At 34.1% G+C, this 15,230-nt stretch overlaps 1 protein-coding gene across 1 annotated transcript in view; it reads right to left on the bottom strand.

Moving 5' to 3' along the window:
• The window catches only part of LOC107736975 (serine/threonine-protein kinase D3-like), a 95,467-nt gene that overhangs the window by 8,602 nt on the left and 71,635 nt on the right, over window positions 1–15,230 (bottom strand). The window contains exons 4-12 of the mRNA XM_016548365.1: window positions 13,738–13,895; window positions 11,654–11,846; window positions 11,485–11,556; window positions 11,210–11,393; window positions 7,883–8,006; window positions 7,182–7,259; window positions 3,304–3,595; window positions 1,581–1,633; window positions 1,270–1,342 (exon numbers count right to left, since the gene is read on the bottom strand). Coding sequence (XP_016403851.1) covers window positions 1,270–1,342; window positions 1,581–1,633; window positions 3,304–3,595; window positions 7,182–7,259; window positions 7,883–8,006; window positions 11,210–11,393; window positions 11,485–11,556; window positions 11,654–11,846; window positions 13,738–13,895 — 1,227 coding nt within the window. The remainder of the gene's footprint in view (window positions 1–1,269; window positions 1,343–1,580; window positions 1,634–3,303; window positions 3,596–7,181; window positions 7,260–7,882; window positions 8,007–11,209; window positions 11,394–11,484; window positions 11,557–11,653; window positions 11,847–13,737; window positions 13,896–15,230) is intronic.

Genomic DNA, 15,230 nt, shown 5'->3' with positions numbered 1-15,230 from the left:
GACAGTAACCGGTTTTAAATTCCAGTTGCGCAGATGGGGTATGTTGTAACACTGCATCACAATGTGCCCTGCCTTGCTATTCTATGACATTAACGATGTAATTCACACTATTTACTTTAATAAAATGTAATGATAAATGATGAGAAACAGGTGAATAAATAGTGACAGTCAATGTTTAATGTTAAGAAATGATTATTTCAAGACATGTAAAGCATGTTTGCAATGTGTTCATTGTCAAACTACAAAATCAGATTATTTTTCAATTCTTAAAAAACGCCATTATTTTATTTGAAATAAATAATTATTTTATTTTATTGACAAAATATTTTAGTTTGTCTTGTATAGTTTTTTTTCATGCGATCAGATAACATTTTAAGCTGTCATATGGTCATGTTACATGTAATGTACCTCACCTACGGGGCATGTTGTCACATTTCACTTCCAATTTTTGAGGGTAAATAAAGAAAAACGTATACACTGTAAGTATGAAATTACTGTGGATAAAAAAAATTATACTCTGAACCCCATGTGGATTTACACAATTTGAGAAAGTCAAAGTGTTACTTTGTGCCCCGCTCTCCCATAATATAATAAAGAAAACTAAATTTTCCACTGTAACCACCCTAAAACTTAAACTATGATGTATTATTATAATTTTTTTAATTAAATATTTTTACAATTAAAAATATTGAGTAATATTTAAAGCTATGAAATTAATGAAATACACCTTATAAAAGTAGTAAATTTGGTACCACGACAAAACTAATAGACCCAATGAGTTAAGGTAACTCAAATACATGAGTAAGCCAATTTTAAAATCAATATTTATGAGTGATGTAAACAAACAAACAAACAAAATAGCACCTAATTTCAACATTTACTCTCCTTATACAGTCCATATCAAAGCATGCTGGGAAAAGCAGATTTCCCTCTCTTTGTGCGATTGTTCATTGTGTACAGCTTACTTAATTTCTTAAACTGTGGTTAAAGATGAAGAAAATTAATTATGAAATAAGTAATAATTGCAGTTCTTGAAACTGATCAGTATAATTTCTACAGTCTCAAATATTTGGATTCAAATTTAACAAAAAAAATATTAAGTATATATTAAAAATATAATTTGCACATCAAATACCAGTTTGTTTTTGTGAAATATATGAAAATAACAAATGTAAACTTAAGTGATATCCAGAGATTTTATTAAGGTAGTATAGTTATTTATTACTGGTATATTCACAAAGCCACTGCATTATTTTTTTTAGAGTGTACCTCCATAAACGATGCCAAACTGTCCAGAACCCAACACTTCATCAGCAAAGATCTGATAGATTGAGCTGATGTCCTAAAGATGGAGCAAAAAATAAATATTAAAATCTAATATAATTTCACCAATACATTCAATCCAAATACAATTTCTCTGTCTATAGTTAAATTAATAAGCCCAATTTTGTTTATTTCCTCTCTCAGTTCTTCACTCTTGCGGTGTGGCTTGACCGTGGACATGACCGAACATGCAGAAGTGTGAATAAAGAGAGCGTGTAGTTGTGAAATATTTTCGGTAAACACAGTCAGACACTCACCACATTTTCCTGGATTTGACTGTTAGATACAGAAATGCTGATGGACAGTTCCTCTGCAATACACACGCACACAAAAACAATACACACACAGTTAGATTAGCTTTGGCATTTCATCTGGGTAATGTTCAAATGTCAAATCTGTATGTAGGAAAATATGAAGCAGACAAATATATATATATGTATATATATTGTCCACTTTCAAGGCATTGCGAGTTCACGTTTTACTGCAGAAGCCGACAAGCGCCCTTGTTGTTTTTGAACAGAAGCCGATAAGTCCATTTTAGCGAATCAGCGCGCTGTATTCAGGTCAGGTGACAAGGCTACTTTCACTTTGAAAAGACGTGTTAGCTGAGAGGAGTTTCATCAAAGCTGACTAAAAGTGATCGAGGATGGATAATTTCGACGAACTTGATGAACCTGTGATATCTTCTTCAGGGCGAAAAAGGAAAATAAAAGCTGAAACGTTTTCACGGAAACTTGCAAAAGCAGCGCGTAACAATGGTGAGGGAAAAGCTCCGTGTATTGCGTGTATTCACATCCATACAGTCTATGATCACAACAACAACAACAACGTTTGTCAGGCATCTACATTGTCATCTGAGGAGATTACAAAGATTAAAGTTTTTAAACTCTGAAACATGAAATGTGACAGCGAATGACAGCGAATCCGTATATTTTCTGAAACGATGACGTCATCAGCCCACGTCTCGCCCCTAGTCAGACACCGTTACGTCACGTAACAGCAACAAAAACATGAACAAACACTGCACGATTGTCTTTTTATTAACTAACATTAACACAGATTAATAAATGTATTGTTCCATGTTCGTTTGTATACCACGCGCAAGGTTTATTAAGTCTTCTCCTCCGTTTTTAGCGCATCTCTGTGGCAGAATTACAGCGCCACATGCTGGTCTGGCATGTATACTACATCGTTTTGTGTCGGTTTCGTTGTTTCGTGTGGACGCAAATATTTCTTGAGACGAGGGGAAAAAAAAGATCGGATAGGGAAAGCTCTGGCTTCGTGTGGACGTAGCCTAAATTAATATATTTTTTGTTTAACTTCTGCGTAATGACTTTTTGTAATTTCAGTGCTTATCTCCATGAATGAGAGTGGAATATTTAATGCAAATGCATATCGAAATGAAAACAGTTTAAAATCGTTTACTTCATTACTTTTCTCACTCCAAAAGAGTTCGTATGCATGGTCTAGTACAGTGCGTACATATTTACGCCAAGTATATTTTTTATAAATCCGGATATGTGCGTGGAAAACTGCTTACGCATATTTTTATGCCATTTTGTGCGTACGCAACGTTTATAAATGAGACCCCTGGTCTTTTCATATGGCTTGAAACAATCACTGTAAACAAATATTTTCAAAATTGTAAATAAAACTAAGTTTGAACAAGAAAATACTAGTTCACTACTTCAAAATTTCATGTTTAATTCAGTGTGTTACTTGCTGTTTCTTTGTAATTATTTCTGAAATTTACTAGCAATTCCTGAGTGAAAACAGTTTCAAAGTAAAATTTTTACACTAATCATATGGACTACTGTTTTTTTTTTTTTTGGTATAATTTACCAATTGTATGTAAAACAGCAGTATGTACATTCTGTTAAATATCTCCTTTTATGCTTCATGGATAAAAATGAAGATTCACTTCACATGTTTTTAAAAGACAATAAATAAGAAATACAGAGTTCTGACTTTGCTACTCACTGTGATCTTTACTCTGTCCCGCAGCAGCGCCCACGCTGGGCTGAGGTGTTACAGGAACGGGCATTAGGGCCTGGCGGATGGCCCTCTCCCAGCCCTGGGCCACCTCCAGCCCCACGCCACCGGCAGCCAGCGCAGGGTTGTGGATGTGGAGGTGGGGGCCGCCGGTGTTCTCCCCTACGTAGTACACCATGGTGGCGGTGATGACCTCGAAGCAGTGCGGATTGCCACCCAGGGCTAAACTACTGAAGTCATGCGCAACCTCCACCTGCAAGATCTCTGACAGGGGAATCTCCTGTGGGTCAAACAATGAGTCAGAAATTTAGACGCTGACTCAGTGACAGCTAGATAAGATCGTTTAACCAATTAAACAACCCCGCATTTGCTCTTTGGGTCTGGAAATGAGTCATTAAATTAATCCACGTGGTGTTGAATTAAAACGTCCAGTCCAGCTGAAAATTCAACTCACGGAGTTCATCAACTCTATGGTGTCAAAGTGACCAGGATCTCACTGATGAGAAGTAAAGGGCAGTCGCTTTCCAAGTCCATGTGGTTCCTCCAGGTTCAAAGAGATACTCTCAAATGTTCCTTATCACACATATCAAAAATAGCACTGTCTGCGAATGCAGCCCGAGCTTGCAGTCTAGGGTTAAGCTTCAATCTTCACTGACGATGCAAAGCCTAATGTGCCAAGTCTGATTATGACAGTCTCTTAAGAGTCCACCTTCTGCCCAGCCCCCGAACTTGCTCTCAGATGAGACAGGAAAAACAGTAGCTGTGGCCAATCAGCGCAAATGCTGTGCCTGCGGTCTCCTCTGAATATGAGATGAAGTGCTTGTGGTTTGGTGGGTGAATCATGTGACCCAACCCTATGAAGAGCTCCATGATTACAGGGCAGCACTCGTGTGCATACGTGTATGAGTGTGTAGGCAAGTCTTACGCTAGCCACCGATACATTATGTAGGAGGTGGTCACACTTAAGGGGGTGGGCTGTGGTTATCCTGAGAAAGGCCTGGAACCCCCTTACCCAAAAACCAAAAGTACAGGGCTTCTATCTTCAAAAGAGAACACTATGATTTTTAAATGTGCAAATCTGACTGGTTCTGTGAAGTTATAGATGAAAATCAAATGCACGATCATGTCTTACACTATACTTTAAGTATAAAGCATTGGTTGCTTTGGGAATCATATACTTTACTCATTGTGCTGAGAAATGTGTTTTTCTTATTGACTACCTCACAATTGATTTGATTGAGAAAAATTGAGAACTTTACAATAAAGCGAAGGACAGAAATTGAGATGTTTTTTTAGTAACAAACTGTCATTCTTTAGAATTATGTAGTGCTTTAGTAATAGTGAATCTAACAAAGCCAAATAAGCTTATCTGAAATATAGATTCTTGTCAAAATTTCAAAGAAGTAGTATCTGTTTTAGAATTTAAGATCCAAGCTGAGCGCCGAGCTGATAATAAAATGGTGTGTAAAACAGTCTTAAACACACCCTGAAGTCTCACCCAGGGTGGTGAGGTTTCCTGACTTCAGTTTTACAGCTGGGAACACTGGAGCTGCTACAGAAACATTCACAGAAACACACAAGTTCTTAAAAAAACAAAACAAAATGAGCATTATGGCAATATGACCTTCACATTACCAGATGTGTGAACGTTACTGAAGATATAACCATGGCTCATTTTCCAATGGGAGCCAAAATACATACACTACCATTCAAAAGTTTGAGGTCGGTATGATTTTTTTTTCTCTAGTGCCCACCAAGTCTCTACTGCCGACCAAGGCTGTGTACATTTAATCAAAAATACAGTAAAAACAGTAATATTGTAAAATATTATTACAATTTAAAAGAACTGTTTTCTATTTGAAAATATTTTACAAATCTAATTTATTCCTTAGATGCAAAGATGAATTTTCAGCATCCTTACTCCAGTCCTCAGTGTCACAAAAAGTTTGGACATACTCTATATTAAGTGTCTAAACTACTATGTACAAGCATTTCAATGAATCTTTTGATACAATGTACTTGTTACTTATTGTGTGTATACATGTATTAATCGCTTAAAAATGTAACTTTTAAATGGTTGTGCACATATTTTAAGCTGTACACTTATATTAAAACATAAAATGTAAATGTACATAAACATACTCTGAGCACACGTGTGTGCTCAAAATTATTCATACCCTTGGTAAAGATCAAAGAAGGCTGTAAAATATGTCTGCATTGTTAATCCATTTGATCTTTCATTCAAAAATTTAAAAAGAAAAGAAAATCTAACCTTAAATTGTAAAACAAGTGAAAGTGGGGGGAAATGTCATTGTGAAATAATTATTTTTCTCAAATAACAATGGCCACAATTATTGGTACCTAATTCTTATGAGTAAAATACCTCTAAAGCATATTTCCATTTTTTAGCACACCAGGGTGACTAGGAACATGAAATTATCCAGCCTTGACTTCCCGTTTCACAGGAATATAAATATGAGGGAACACAAAGGCCAGTTTCCCTTAATCATTGATCACAATCAGTAAAATCAAAGAATATATTTCTGATGTGCAGCAAAAGATTGTCAAACTTCACAAATTAGAATATGGCTGTAAGAAAAGAGCTAAAGCATTGAAAATTCCCATTTTCACCATCAGGGCAATAATTAAGAATTTCCAATCAACAGAATATGTTACAAATTTGCATGGAAGAGGACGTGGGTGTATTTTGTCTTAAAGCAAGGCGAGGAGGATAATTTGAGTGGCCAAAGTCTGCATATCTTGTTCAGATAGATCATCAAATAGATCTATCAAATACCGACTGATAAAAAATTAATAACTGACTGTCCATGCTAGAAATCTTATAATGGGCCATGGTTGGATCTTCCAACAGGACAATGATCCACAAACAAATCAAAACAAAAATGGGTAACTGAGAACAAAACCAAGTTTCTGCCATGGCTGTCCCAGTCCTCTGAGCTGAACCCAAAAGAAAATGAATAGGATGACCTGAAGAAAAGCAGCATCAACATGGAGCTGGGAATCTGAAGGATCTGGAGAGATTCTGGATGAAGGAATGGTCTTTGTTCTCTTGTCAGATGTTCTCTAAACTCTTCAGGCATTATAGGAGAAACCTCAGAGCTGTTATCTTGGCAAATAGAGGTTGCAAAAAGTATTGAATAAAAGGGTATGATTAATTGTGACCAACGTGTATCAGAAAAAAAACATTTCATAATGAGATTTCCGCCCCATTTTAAATTCTTTTTCTCCAATGAAAGGTTAGGTTTTTGTACATTTTTAAAATAAAAGAAAAAAAGGATTAACGCTGCAGATTTATTCTCTCAGCCTTTTTTGATCATATTTACCAAGGGTATGAATAATTTTTGAGCACAACAGTATATATACATATACATATACATATACATACAGTGCTGTGAAAAGGTTTTTGCCCCCTTCCTGTTTTTTTTTTTTTTTTTGCATATTTGTCACACTTAAAAGATTCAGATCATCAAACCAATTTTAATATTACGCAAAGATAATGCAAGTAAATACAAAATGCAGTTTTTAAATGATAATTTCATTTATTAAGGGAAAAAAGCTGTCCAAACCTACCTGGCCCTACGTGAAAAATTAATTGCCCCTCCTCTTAAATCATGAAAGAACTGTGATTAACCACATTATTTTAGAAAGCTGAGTTAAATTTCACTAGCCACACGCAGGCCTGATTACTGCCAGACCTGTTGAATCAAGAAATCACTTAAATAGAACCTGTTTTTTTTTTCATCAACAGAGAATATCACTTAAACATGAACCTCAACAATTGTTTTAGTAAATATAAGTAGAATACTTATAACAGAAAATAGAAGTAGAATACTTATAATACCTACTTTGTAATATTTGGCTCCTGAGTCATTCTGAAACAGAGTCAGACTCTTGCTGTCCAGTCTCCAGTAGTGTCTCTTTCTCTGAGGGCAAAACAGGTTTGACTAATTTCAAAACTCAGGAAAGTTATGAGAAAACACACAGTGATATAAAGGGCATTTAATGCAAATTAATTATGATGCCATCAAGATGTATAAGAAGTCTTAGTGTAAGGTTTAGGCTACTTATTATATTCACAAAATTTCACAAAAACGTTACATCGGATTATATAATTTAATAAATCATAGCCATTATTTATCTGTCTTAAGAGTAACTGCATTGAAACAATAGCGCTAAACATCAGTATTCAACTACATATTTATTTTGCAACAACAAAAAGGACTTAAAATGACACAAAGAGAGCTCTGGGAAACTGTATTTTAAACCAGTTTGTGACATAAACTGTCCAAACAAACCAATTCACTAAAATGAATCAGCAATAATGTGACATAAAAACGGCAATGAAGCATTTTGTCACACTACACCACAAAAAAAAAAAAAGCTTTTTAATGGAAAAGTTACCATATACTATCATGAAAGTAGCAGTTGTAGTGAGTAATTCTACATCATTGTAATACAGTTATGCCCTTAGCAGATGCTTTCTTATCAAAATGCATAAACCGCGAAAATAAATAAACAAACATGTGAATATGAAATAAAATCTCACAAGATTGTCTCGACTGGTGTAGTGCACCATCCATCCTTCTTTGACCACAGTGGAGCTCCTCCTCTTGGTGTGTTTGACGGATTGGACCACACGCATCAGGGGGATATTGGTGCTGGTAGAGGGGCTTAAAGAAGATATGAGACACGGCAGTGATCGATAGTGCTGATGTGGATCATTGATCAAGAAAATTTTAACTCTGAAGGTTTGACTCACCCAAAAATGAAAATTCTGTCATCTTTTACTCACCCTCAAGTTACTCCCAACATGTATGACTTTCTAACCAAACCAAACCAAAGTTGTTGGTCCCCACTGACTTCCACAGTATGATGAACTACTATGTTAGTAAAACCAGAAATGGTTGGTTACCCACATTCTTCTAAATATTAGGTTTGTAAAAACTTGAGAGTGAGTAAATGATGACAGAATTTTCATTTTTGGGTGAACTATCCCTTTGTGTCTAAAAATATTTTACATTTAGCATATTTTACATGCTTTTATCCAAAGTGACTTACAGATGAAGACAATATAAACAATCGAAACAACAAAAAAGCAACAATATACAAATGCTGTGACAAGTCTCAATTAGTCTAATGCAGTACACATAGGATTTTTTTTTATAATAAATAAAAATAACGAAGAGTACACACAATAGAAGACAGAGCTAGTATTAGAAGTTATTATATCTTTATAATAAACAATATATTTATAATTATATCTTTATAATAAACAAAAAGAAAACAAGTAGATAGAACAGAAAAGGAAAACAAAATGCTAGTGTTAGAGGATCATTTAAAAAAAAATACATAAATAGAAAACAAGTATATAGAATAGAAATATAAGTTTTTTAATAAATAAAAGAAAAGTAGATAGAATAGAAACAGAATAGAGAGTGCTAGTGTTAGAGGGTCAAGTTTTTTAATAAATAAAAAATAGAACAGAAACAGAATATAGATTGCTAGTGTTTGAGGGTCAAGTTTTTTAATCAATAAAAAAGAAAACAAGTAGATAGAATAGAAATAGAATTGAGTGCAAGTGTTAGAGGGTTGTTTTTAATACATAAATAGAAAACAAGTAGATAGAATAGAAATAAAAATAGAGATTTAGTGTTAAAGAGGGTCAAGATTTTATTTTAATAAATAAAAAGAAAAGTAGACAGAATAGAAATACAATAGAGAGTGCTAGTGTTAGAGGGTCAAGGTTTTTAATAAATAAAAAGAAAACAAGTAGATAGAATAGAAAAAGAATAGAAAATGCTAGTGTTAGAGGGTTGTGTTTTTTAATAAATAAAAAGAAAAGTAGATAGTATAGAAATAGAACAGAGAGTACTAGTGTTAGTGGGTCATGTTTTTTAATAAATAAAAAGAAAAATAGATACAATAGAAATAGAATAGAGAGTGCTTGTGTTAGAAGGACACGTTTTTTAATAAATAAAAAGAAAACAAGCAGATAGAATATAAATAGAATAGAGAGTGCAAGTGTTAGAGGGTCAAGTTTTTTAATAAATAAAAAAATAGATAGAATAGAAATAGAATTTAGATTGCTAGGGTTAGAGTGTCAAGTTGTTTAATAAATAAAAAATAGATAGAATAGAAATAGAATATAGATTGCTAGCGTTAGAGGGTCAAGTTTTTTAATAAATAAAAATAAAACAAGTAGATAGAATAGAAATAGAATAGAGTGCAAGTGTTAGAGGGTTGTATTTAATACATAAATAGAAAACAAGCAGATAGAATAGAAATAAAATAGAGAGTTAGTGTTAGAGGGTCAATATTTTTTAATAAATAAAAAGAAAAGCAGACAGAATAGAAATACTTTAATAAATAAAAAGAAAACAAGCAGATAGAATAGAAATAGAATAGATAGTTCAAGTTTTAGAGGGTCAAGTTATTTAATAAATAAAAAGTAAACAAGTAGACAGAATAGAAATGCAATAGAGAGTGCAAGTGTTAGAGGGTAAAGATTTTAATAAATAAAAAAATAGATAGAATAGAAATAGAATTTAGATTGCTAGTGTTAGAGGGTTACGTTTTTAATAAATTAAAAATAGATAGACTAGAAATATAATATAGATTGTTAGTGTTAGAGAGTCAAGTTCTTTTAATAAATAAAAAGAAAAATAGATAAAATAGAAATAGAATAGAGGGTGCTAGTGTTAGAGGGTCAAGTTTTTTAATAAATAAAAATAAAAATAGATCAAATAGAAATAGAATAGAGAGTGCTAGTGTTAGAAGGTCAATTTTTTTAAATAAATAAAAAGAAAACAAGCAGATAGAATAGAAATAGAATAGATAGTTCAAGTTTTAGAGGGTCAAGTTATTTAATAAATAAAAAGTAAACAAGTAGACAGAATAGAAATGCAATAGAGAGTGCAAGTGTTAGAGGGTAAAGATTTTAATAAATAAAAAAATAGATAGAATAGAAATAGAATTTAGATTGCTAGTGTTAGAGGGTTACGTTTTTAATAAATTAAAAATAGATAGACTAGAAATAGAATATAGATTGTTAGTGTTAGAGGGTCAAGTTTTTTTAAATAAATAAAAAGAAAACAAGTAGATAGAATATAAATATAATAGAGTGCAAGTGTTAGAGGATTGTTTTTAATACATAAATAGAAAACAAGTAGATAGAATATAAATAAAATAGAAAGTTAGTGTTAGAGGGTCAAGATTTTTTAATAAATAAAAAGAAAAGTAGACAGAATAGAAATACAATAGAGTGCTAGTGTTAGAGGATCACATTTTTTTATAAATAAAAAGAAAACAAGTAGATAGAATAGAAAAGTATAGAAAATGCTAGTGTTAGAGGGTTGTGTTTTTTAATAAATAAAAAGAAAAATAGATTGAATAGAAATAGAATAGAGAGTGCAAGTGTTAGAGAGTCAAGTTTTTTAATAAATAAAAAGTAAACAAGTAGAGAGAATAGAAATGCAATAGAGAGTGCAAGTGTTAGAGGGTCAAGTTTTTTAAATAAATAACAAGAAAAGCAGATACAATAGAAACAGGATAGAGAGTGCAAATGTTAGAGAGTCAAGATTTTTTAATAAATAAAAAGAAAACAAGTAGATGAAATAGAAATAGAATAGAGAGTGCTAGCGTTAGATGGAAGAAATGTGTTTTTAGTCATTTCAGCTGCTCGGATCGAGTTGGGCAGGCCATTCCACCAGCAGGGAACAGTTAAGGTAAAAGTCAGTGGAAGTAATTTTGTGGTTTCACTTGCAGAACGCAAGCTTCTGGAGGGCACATACATCTGAAGTAGTGAATTTAGGGTAAAGGGGTGCAGAGCCAGTGGTTGTTTTGTAGGCATTTTATAATTATCCAGAGCATATACCTGATGGTCTTCACAGGTTCTTCATCCTTCTCACGGTCCATGAAGGGGGAGTCCATAAAGAAGATCTTGTCTTCTGGAGTGGTAGGTTCCTCTGAATCGTCCAGACCACGACTGCTATCGCTGTTCACATCACTGCTGTCTACTTCCATCGTGGTATCAGAGTCAGGACCTGGGCTGGCCGGCTCTGAAAGAAACATACAGTAAACCTACGTAACAATGTTTCTATTAGTAAGTTTTTCATTTTAGTTGGATGTGGCTGAAAACCAAGACCATACCTCCATTGAAGACTCCAAGACAGTCTTTCGGTACCTTTGAAGCACATCGCTTGTGGCAATTGAATTTACAGTCTGGTGAAGAAAACACCTCATGATCACTTTTTTTTCCTACATTTGTCTAGAATTATTTTCTATATTGGAAAGCGTAAAGGAAGATGGCGATACTCACCTTTGCACTGCATGCCCTGGCGGAAAAGCCCTTTGAGCAAACGTTTGCAGTACTGACAGATGGTGGGGCGGGTGTAGGTGTGAATGACAAAGGTGTGAGGGACCTTCACCCGCCCCAGCACCATCTTCTCCATCCAGATTGGCCGGCCGCTCCATGACGGTATCCGCTTACCTGGCTCCTGATGGGGGCGCTGCTGCAGCGGAGAACAACGTAACAAAAAACTGACTACGAACTGTAATTCACATGCTGTGTACAGCATGCATACTGCAGACCACAGAGATAGTATGAGCTTTTGTTAAATAAGATTTTGTTTTAAATTAATACTTTTAGGATCCATTTAACTAACAACTAACAAGTGACTGTAAAGATTTTTACAGTTACAACATTTTCGATTTCAAATAAATGCTGTTAAAAATATCATGGTTTTTACAAAAACATTAAGCAGCTCAACTGATTTCAACACGGATAATAATAAAAAATATTTCTTTAGCAGCAAATCAATATATTAGAATGTGACACTGAAGACTGGTGTAATGATGCTGAGAATTCAGCTTTTCCTCACAGGAATAAATGACATTTTACAATATATTCAAATAGAAAAGTGTAATTATGAAAAGTGTAATTATATTTCACATTGTTATTATTATTATTATTATACAAATAAATGCAGTTGATGAACATAAGAGACTTCTTTCAATTAAAAAAAAAATCTTACTGATCCTAAACCATTGAACGTTAGTGCTTTCATAGTAGCTGTACATGCAAGAATACACAGTACAGCAGCCATCTATATCCATCTATATGAATGTAACACAGAGGAAATTATCTTTAATGATTCAGTTTTTCACAGCACACATTACTTTACTGTATTCTGAAATGACAGCTCAGAGTTAAAATAAAAGCTGCTCAACCACAGAGGATTTCACACTGACCCTGACCTCGACAAATTATTGATCTGACCTTTTTATAGGGGTCAAAAACAAAAGAACGTTCTTTCCTTTCTTATGTTATACTGAGCTTATGTGGAGAGCATTTCATTAGGTATAAAAAGCTGTTCAGATGTAAAGAGCTAAGTTTGTGATATTTCACAACATTTTAAATGCAACTGCATGGTTTGGCAGGGACAGCAAATACAATGTCAGGCCTTTATTTGAAATAAAATAAGCATAACATACAAGCAAAAGTGTCCAAGAAAGATATTGTTTGTGAGACAACTAAAAGGACACCATGTACTTGCCATGTTTGGGTTTGGACTGATATGAAGTGACCGCTCTAAAACAATGCATATCTTTCAAGCCATTTTGTTAAATATAAACTATAAAAAGTGAAGCATAAAAAGTATTTGGATATTTATGTCACATCCAAAGAGTATGCAACTCCACTGCTTTATACTAGACCTCAAATTATACTAGACGATATGTGAGCCTGGACCATAAAACCAGTCATAAGGGTCAATTTTTTAGATATGAAAGCTGAATAAATGAGCTTTCCATTGATGAATGGTTTGGTAGGATAGAACAATATTTGGCTGAGAAACAACTATTTGAAAATCTGGAATCTGAGGGTGCAAAAAAATCTAAATATTGAGAAAATCGCCTTTGAAGTTGTCCAAATTATGTTCTTAGCAATGCATATTAATAATCAAAAATTAAGTTTAGATATATTTACAGTAGGAAATTTACAAAATATCTTCATGGAACATGATCTTTACTTAATATCCTAATGATTTTTAGCCTAAAAGAAAAATCCATAATTTTGATCCATACAATGTATTGTTGGCTATTGCTACACAAATTCCCCAGCGACTTAAGACTGGTTTTGTGGTCCAGGGTCACATATAATCTCAGATCTAACTTAACCATTTTGGTTGATATTCTTAAATAAATACTTTTGGTTAAAATTTGGTAAATACTTTTAAAAAGCTTGTGTCCAGGTGATTGTCTGCCAATGTATGAAATCAGTTTACACAGGTAAGCTAACAGAATAATCACAGGTGTAGTTATACAAACAATGAAAGATCTACGGTCATATCATTTAAAACCTGTAAATAAATAATGCAAACGTTGAATAAAATCATTCCTTACCTCTTCCAGGCTCACGACAGCATGCTCTGCTGGAGCAGGACGAGGAACAGACAGCGACGGGCCGGGCAGAGACACATTAGAAAGACGTCTTTTCCTTACACCGCTACAGTTGTTAGGGATCTTAAAGGCGCATCGTTTGTGATAGTTCAGGCCACATCCTAAAAATCCACAAAGAAAGCTTTAGTGTTCAGGATTAGTGTCAGAAGAAAAAAGCCTTGGATTTGGTGTAAAGCAAGATCAGAATATTATTAGAGATAAGGTAAATGGTCAAGAAGATAAAAATCAAGCATACGGTTTAAGGACTGAAGATAAGATGACACACAGACAAACACAAGGCTAATACCATCAAAGTTTACTCCTAAGCTCCAGCAGAGGGCTCCCCCTTCTCTTTTCAGACTCGCAGACATATGGGCAATAAAGCATGTTTAGATACCTACTCAGAAACCAAATGAATCTCCTGAGGACTGGGTGGGGATTTTTTTGACTTTTCTAAATCACATTCACAAGAGTTTAAAGCGTAAAGTGCTTTAGCATGCCTCTCTATATGAACAGCTTGTATCCATCAGTGTGGCTTCTTACAACTGGAGCCCATAATCTTCATGCAGCTTTTGAATGTCACATCCAGCGCTTGGCAGAAACACTGGGTTCCATTCAAACAGCCCCTGATTTCAACTTCAAAGCCGAACCGACGGCAGCACTGACACATCGTGCCGCATGTCTGAATCCATCGCCTCCAGTCAGACTCGATCACGGATCTTTAAAGCAGTCTCAGACTCACTCAGAACCACAACAATACCTTGATTCAGATTCATTTACAAAGTGCTCTTTTTGCCGTTGTTGTTTTAGCCAGTCAGTACTTCATTATGTAATTTTCATTTACTTTACTTCAGTCTATTTTACTGAAATGGCAATACACGGAAAAAAAAAATGGTGAAAAGTTTGAAAGAATTCAATTTCTGAAAAAAAAGTTTTTAAGACTCTTTTTCTGCTCTCCAAGACTGCATTTATTCAATTAAACATACAGTAATACTGTGAAATATTATTACAATTTAAAATAATTGTTTTCGTATAAATACATTTTAAAATGTAATTGATTCCTGTGATCAAAGCTGAATTTTCAACATCATTACTTCAGTCTTCAGTAGGCGCGTTTCCATTACCCTTCAAATTGCGCAAATTGAAATTGCGAATTGAAAATACGCCTAATGGAAACGCGTAAATTTCGCAAAAACCCTACCATTAATGCTTAGACAATTTACACTGCACTCGTCTGCGGTGCAGTGTGGCTCTGATACGGCCACTTAAGCTGATTGCTGCCACAATGCTTGTGTTTATTCCAGAATCCAGCCGCGCCACGCACGTTTCTCAAGCGGCTCTCTGTGCTGCTTCTGTAAAGATACACGCATACGCCTCCTTTGAATAAATATAGTCAAAATCCGTTGCCATGACTTATCGCGAGAGGCAAAAGGTTACGTTTTAGTCGCATAACATTG

Source organism: Sinocyclocheilus rhinocerous, unplaced genomic scaffold (assembly GCF_001515625.1).
Source record: "Sinocyclocheilus rhinocerous isolate Xijiao unplaced genomic scaffold, SAMN03320098_v1.1 scaffold794, whole genome shotgun sequence".
NCBI lineage: Eukaryota > Metazoa > Chordata > Actinopteri > Cypriniformes > Cyprinidae > Sinocyclocheilus > Sinocyclocheilus rhinocerous.
The sequence above is the reverse complement of the archived record's forward strand: the minus strand, read 5'-3'. Positions and strand labels throughout refer to the sequence as shown.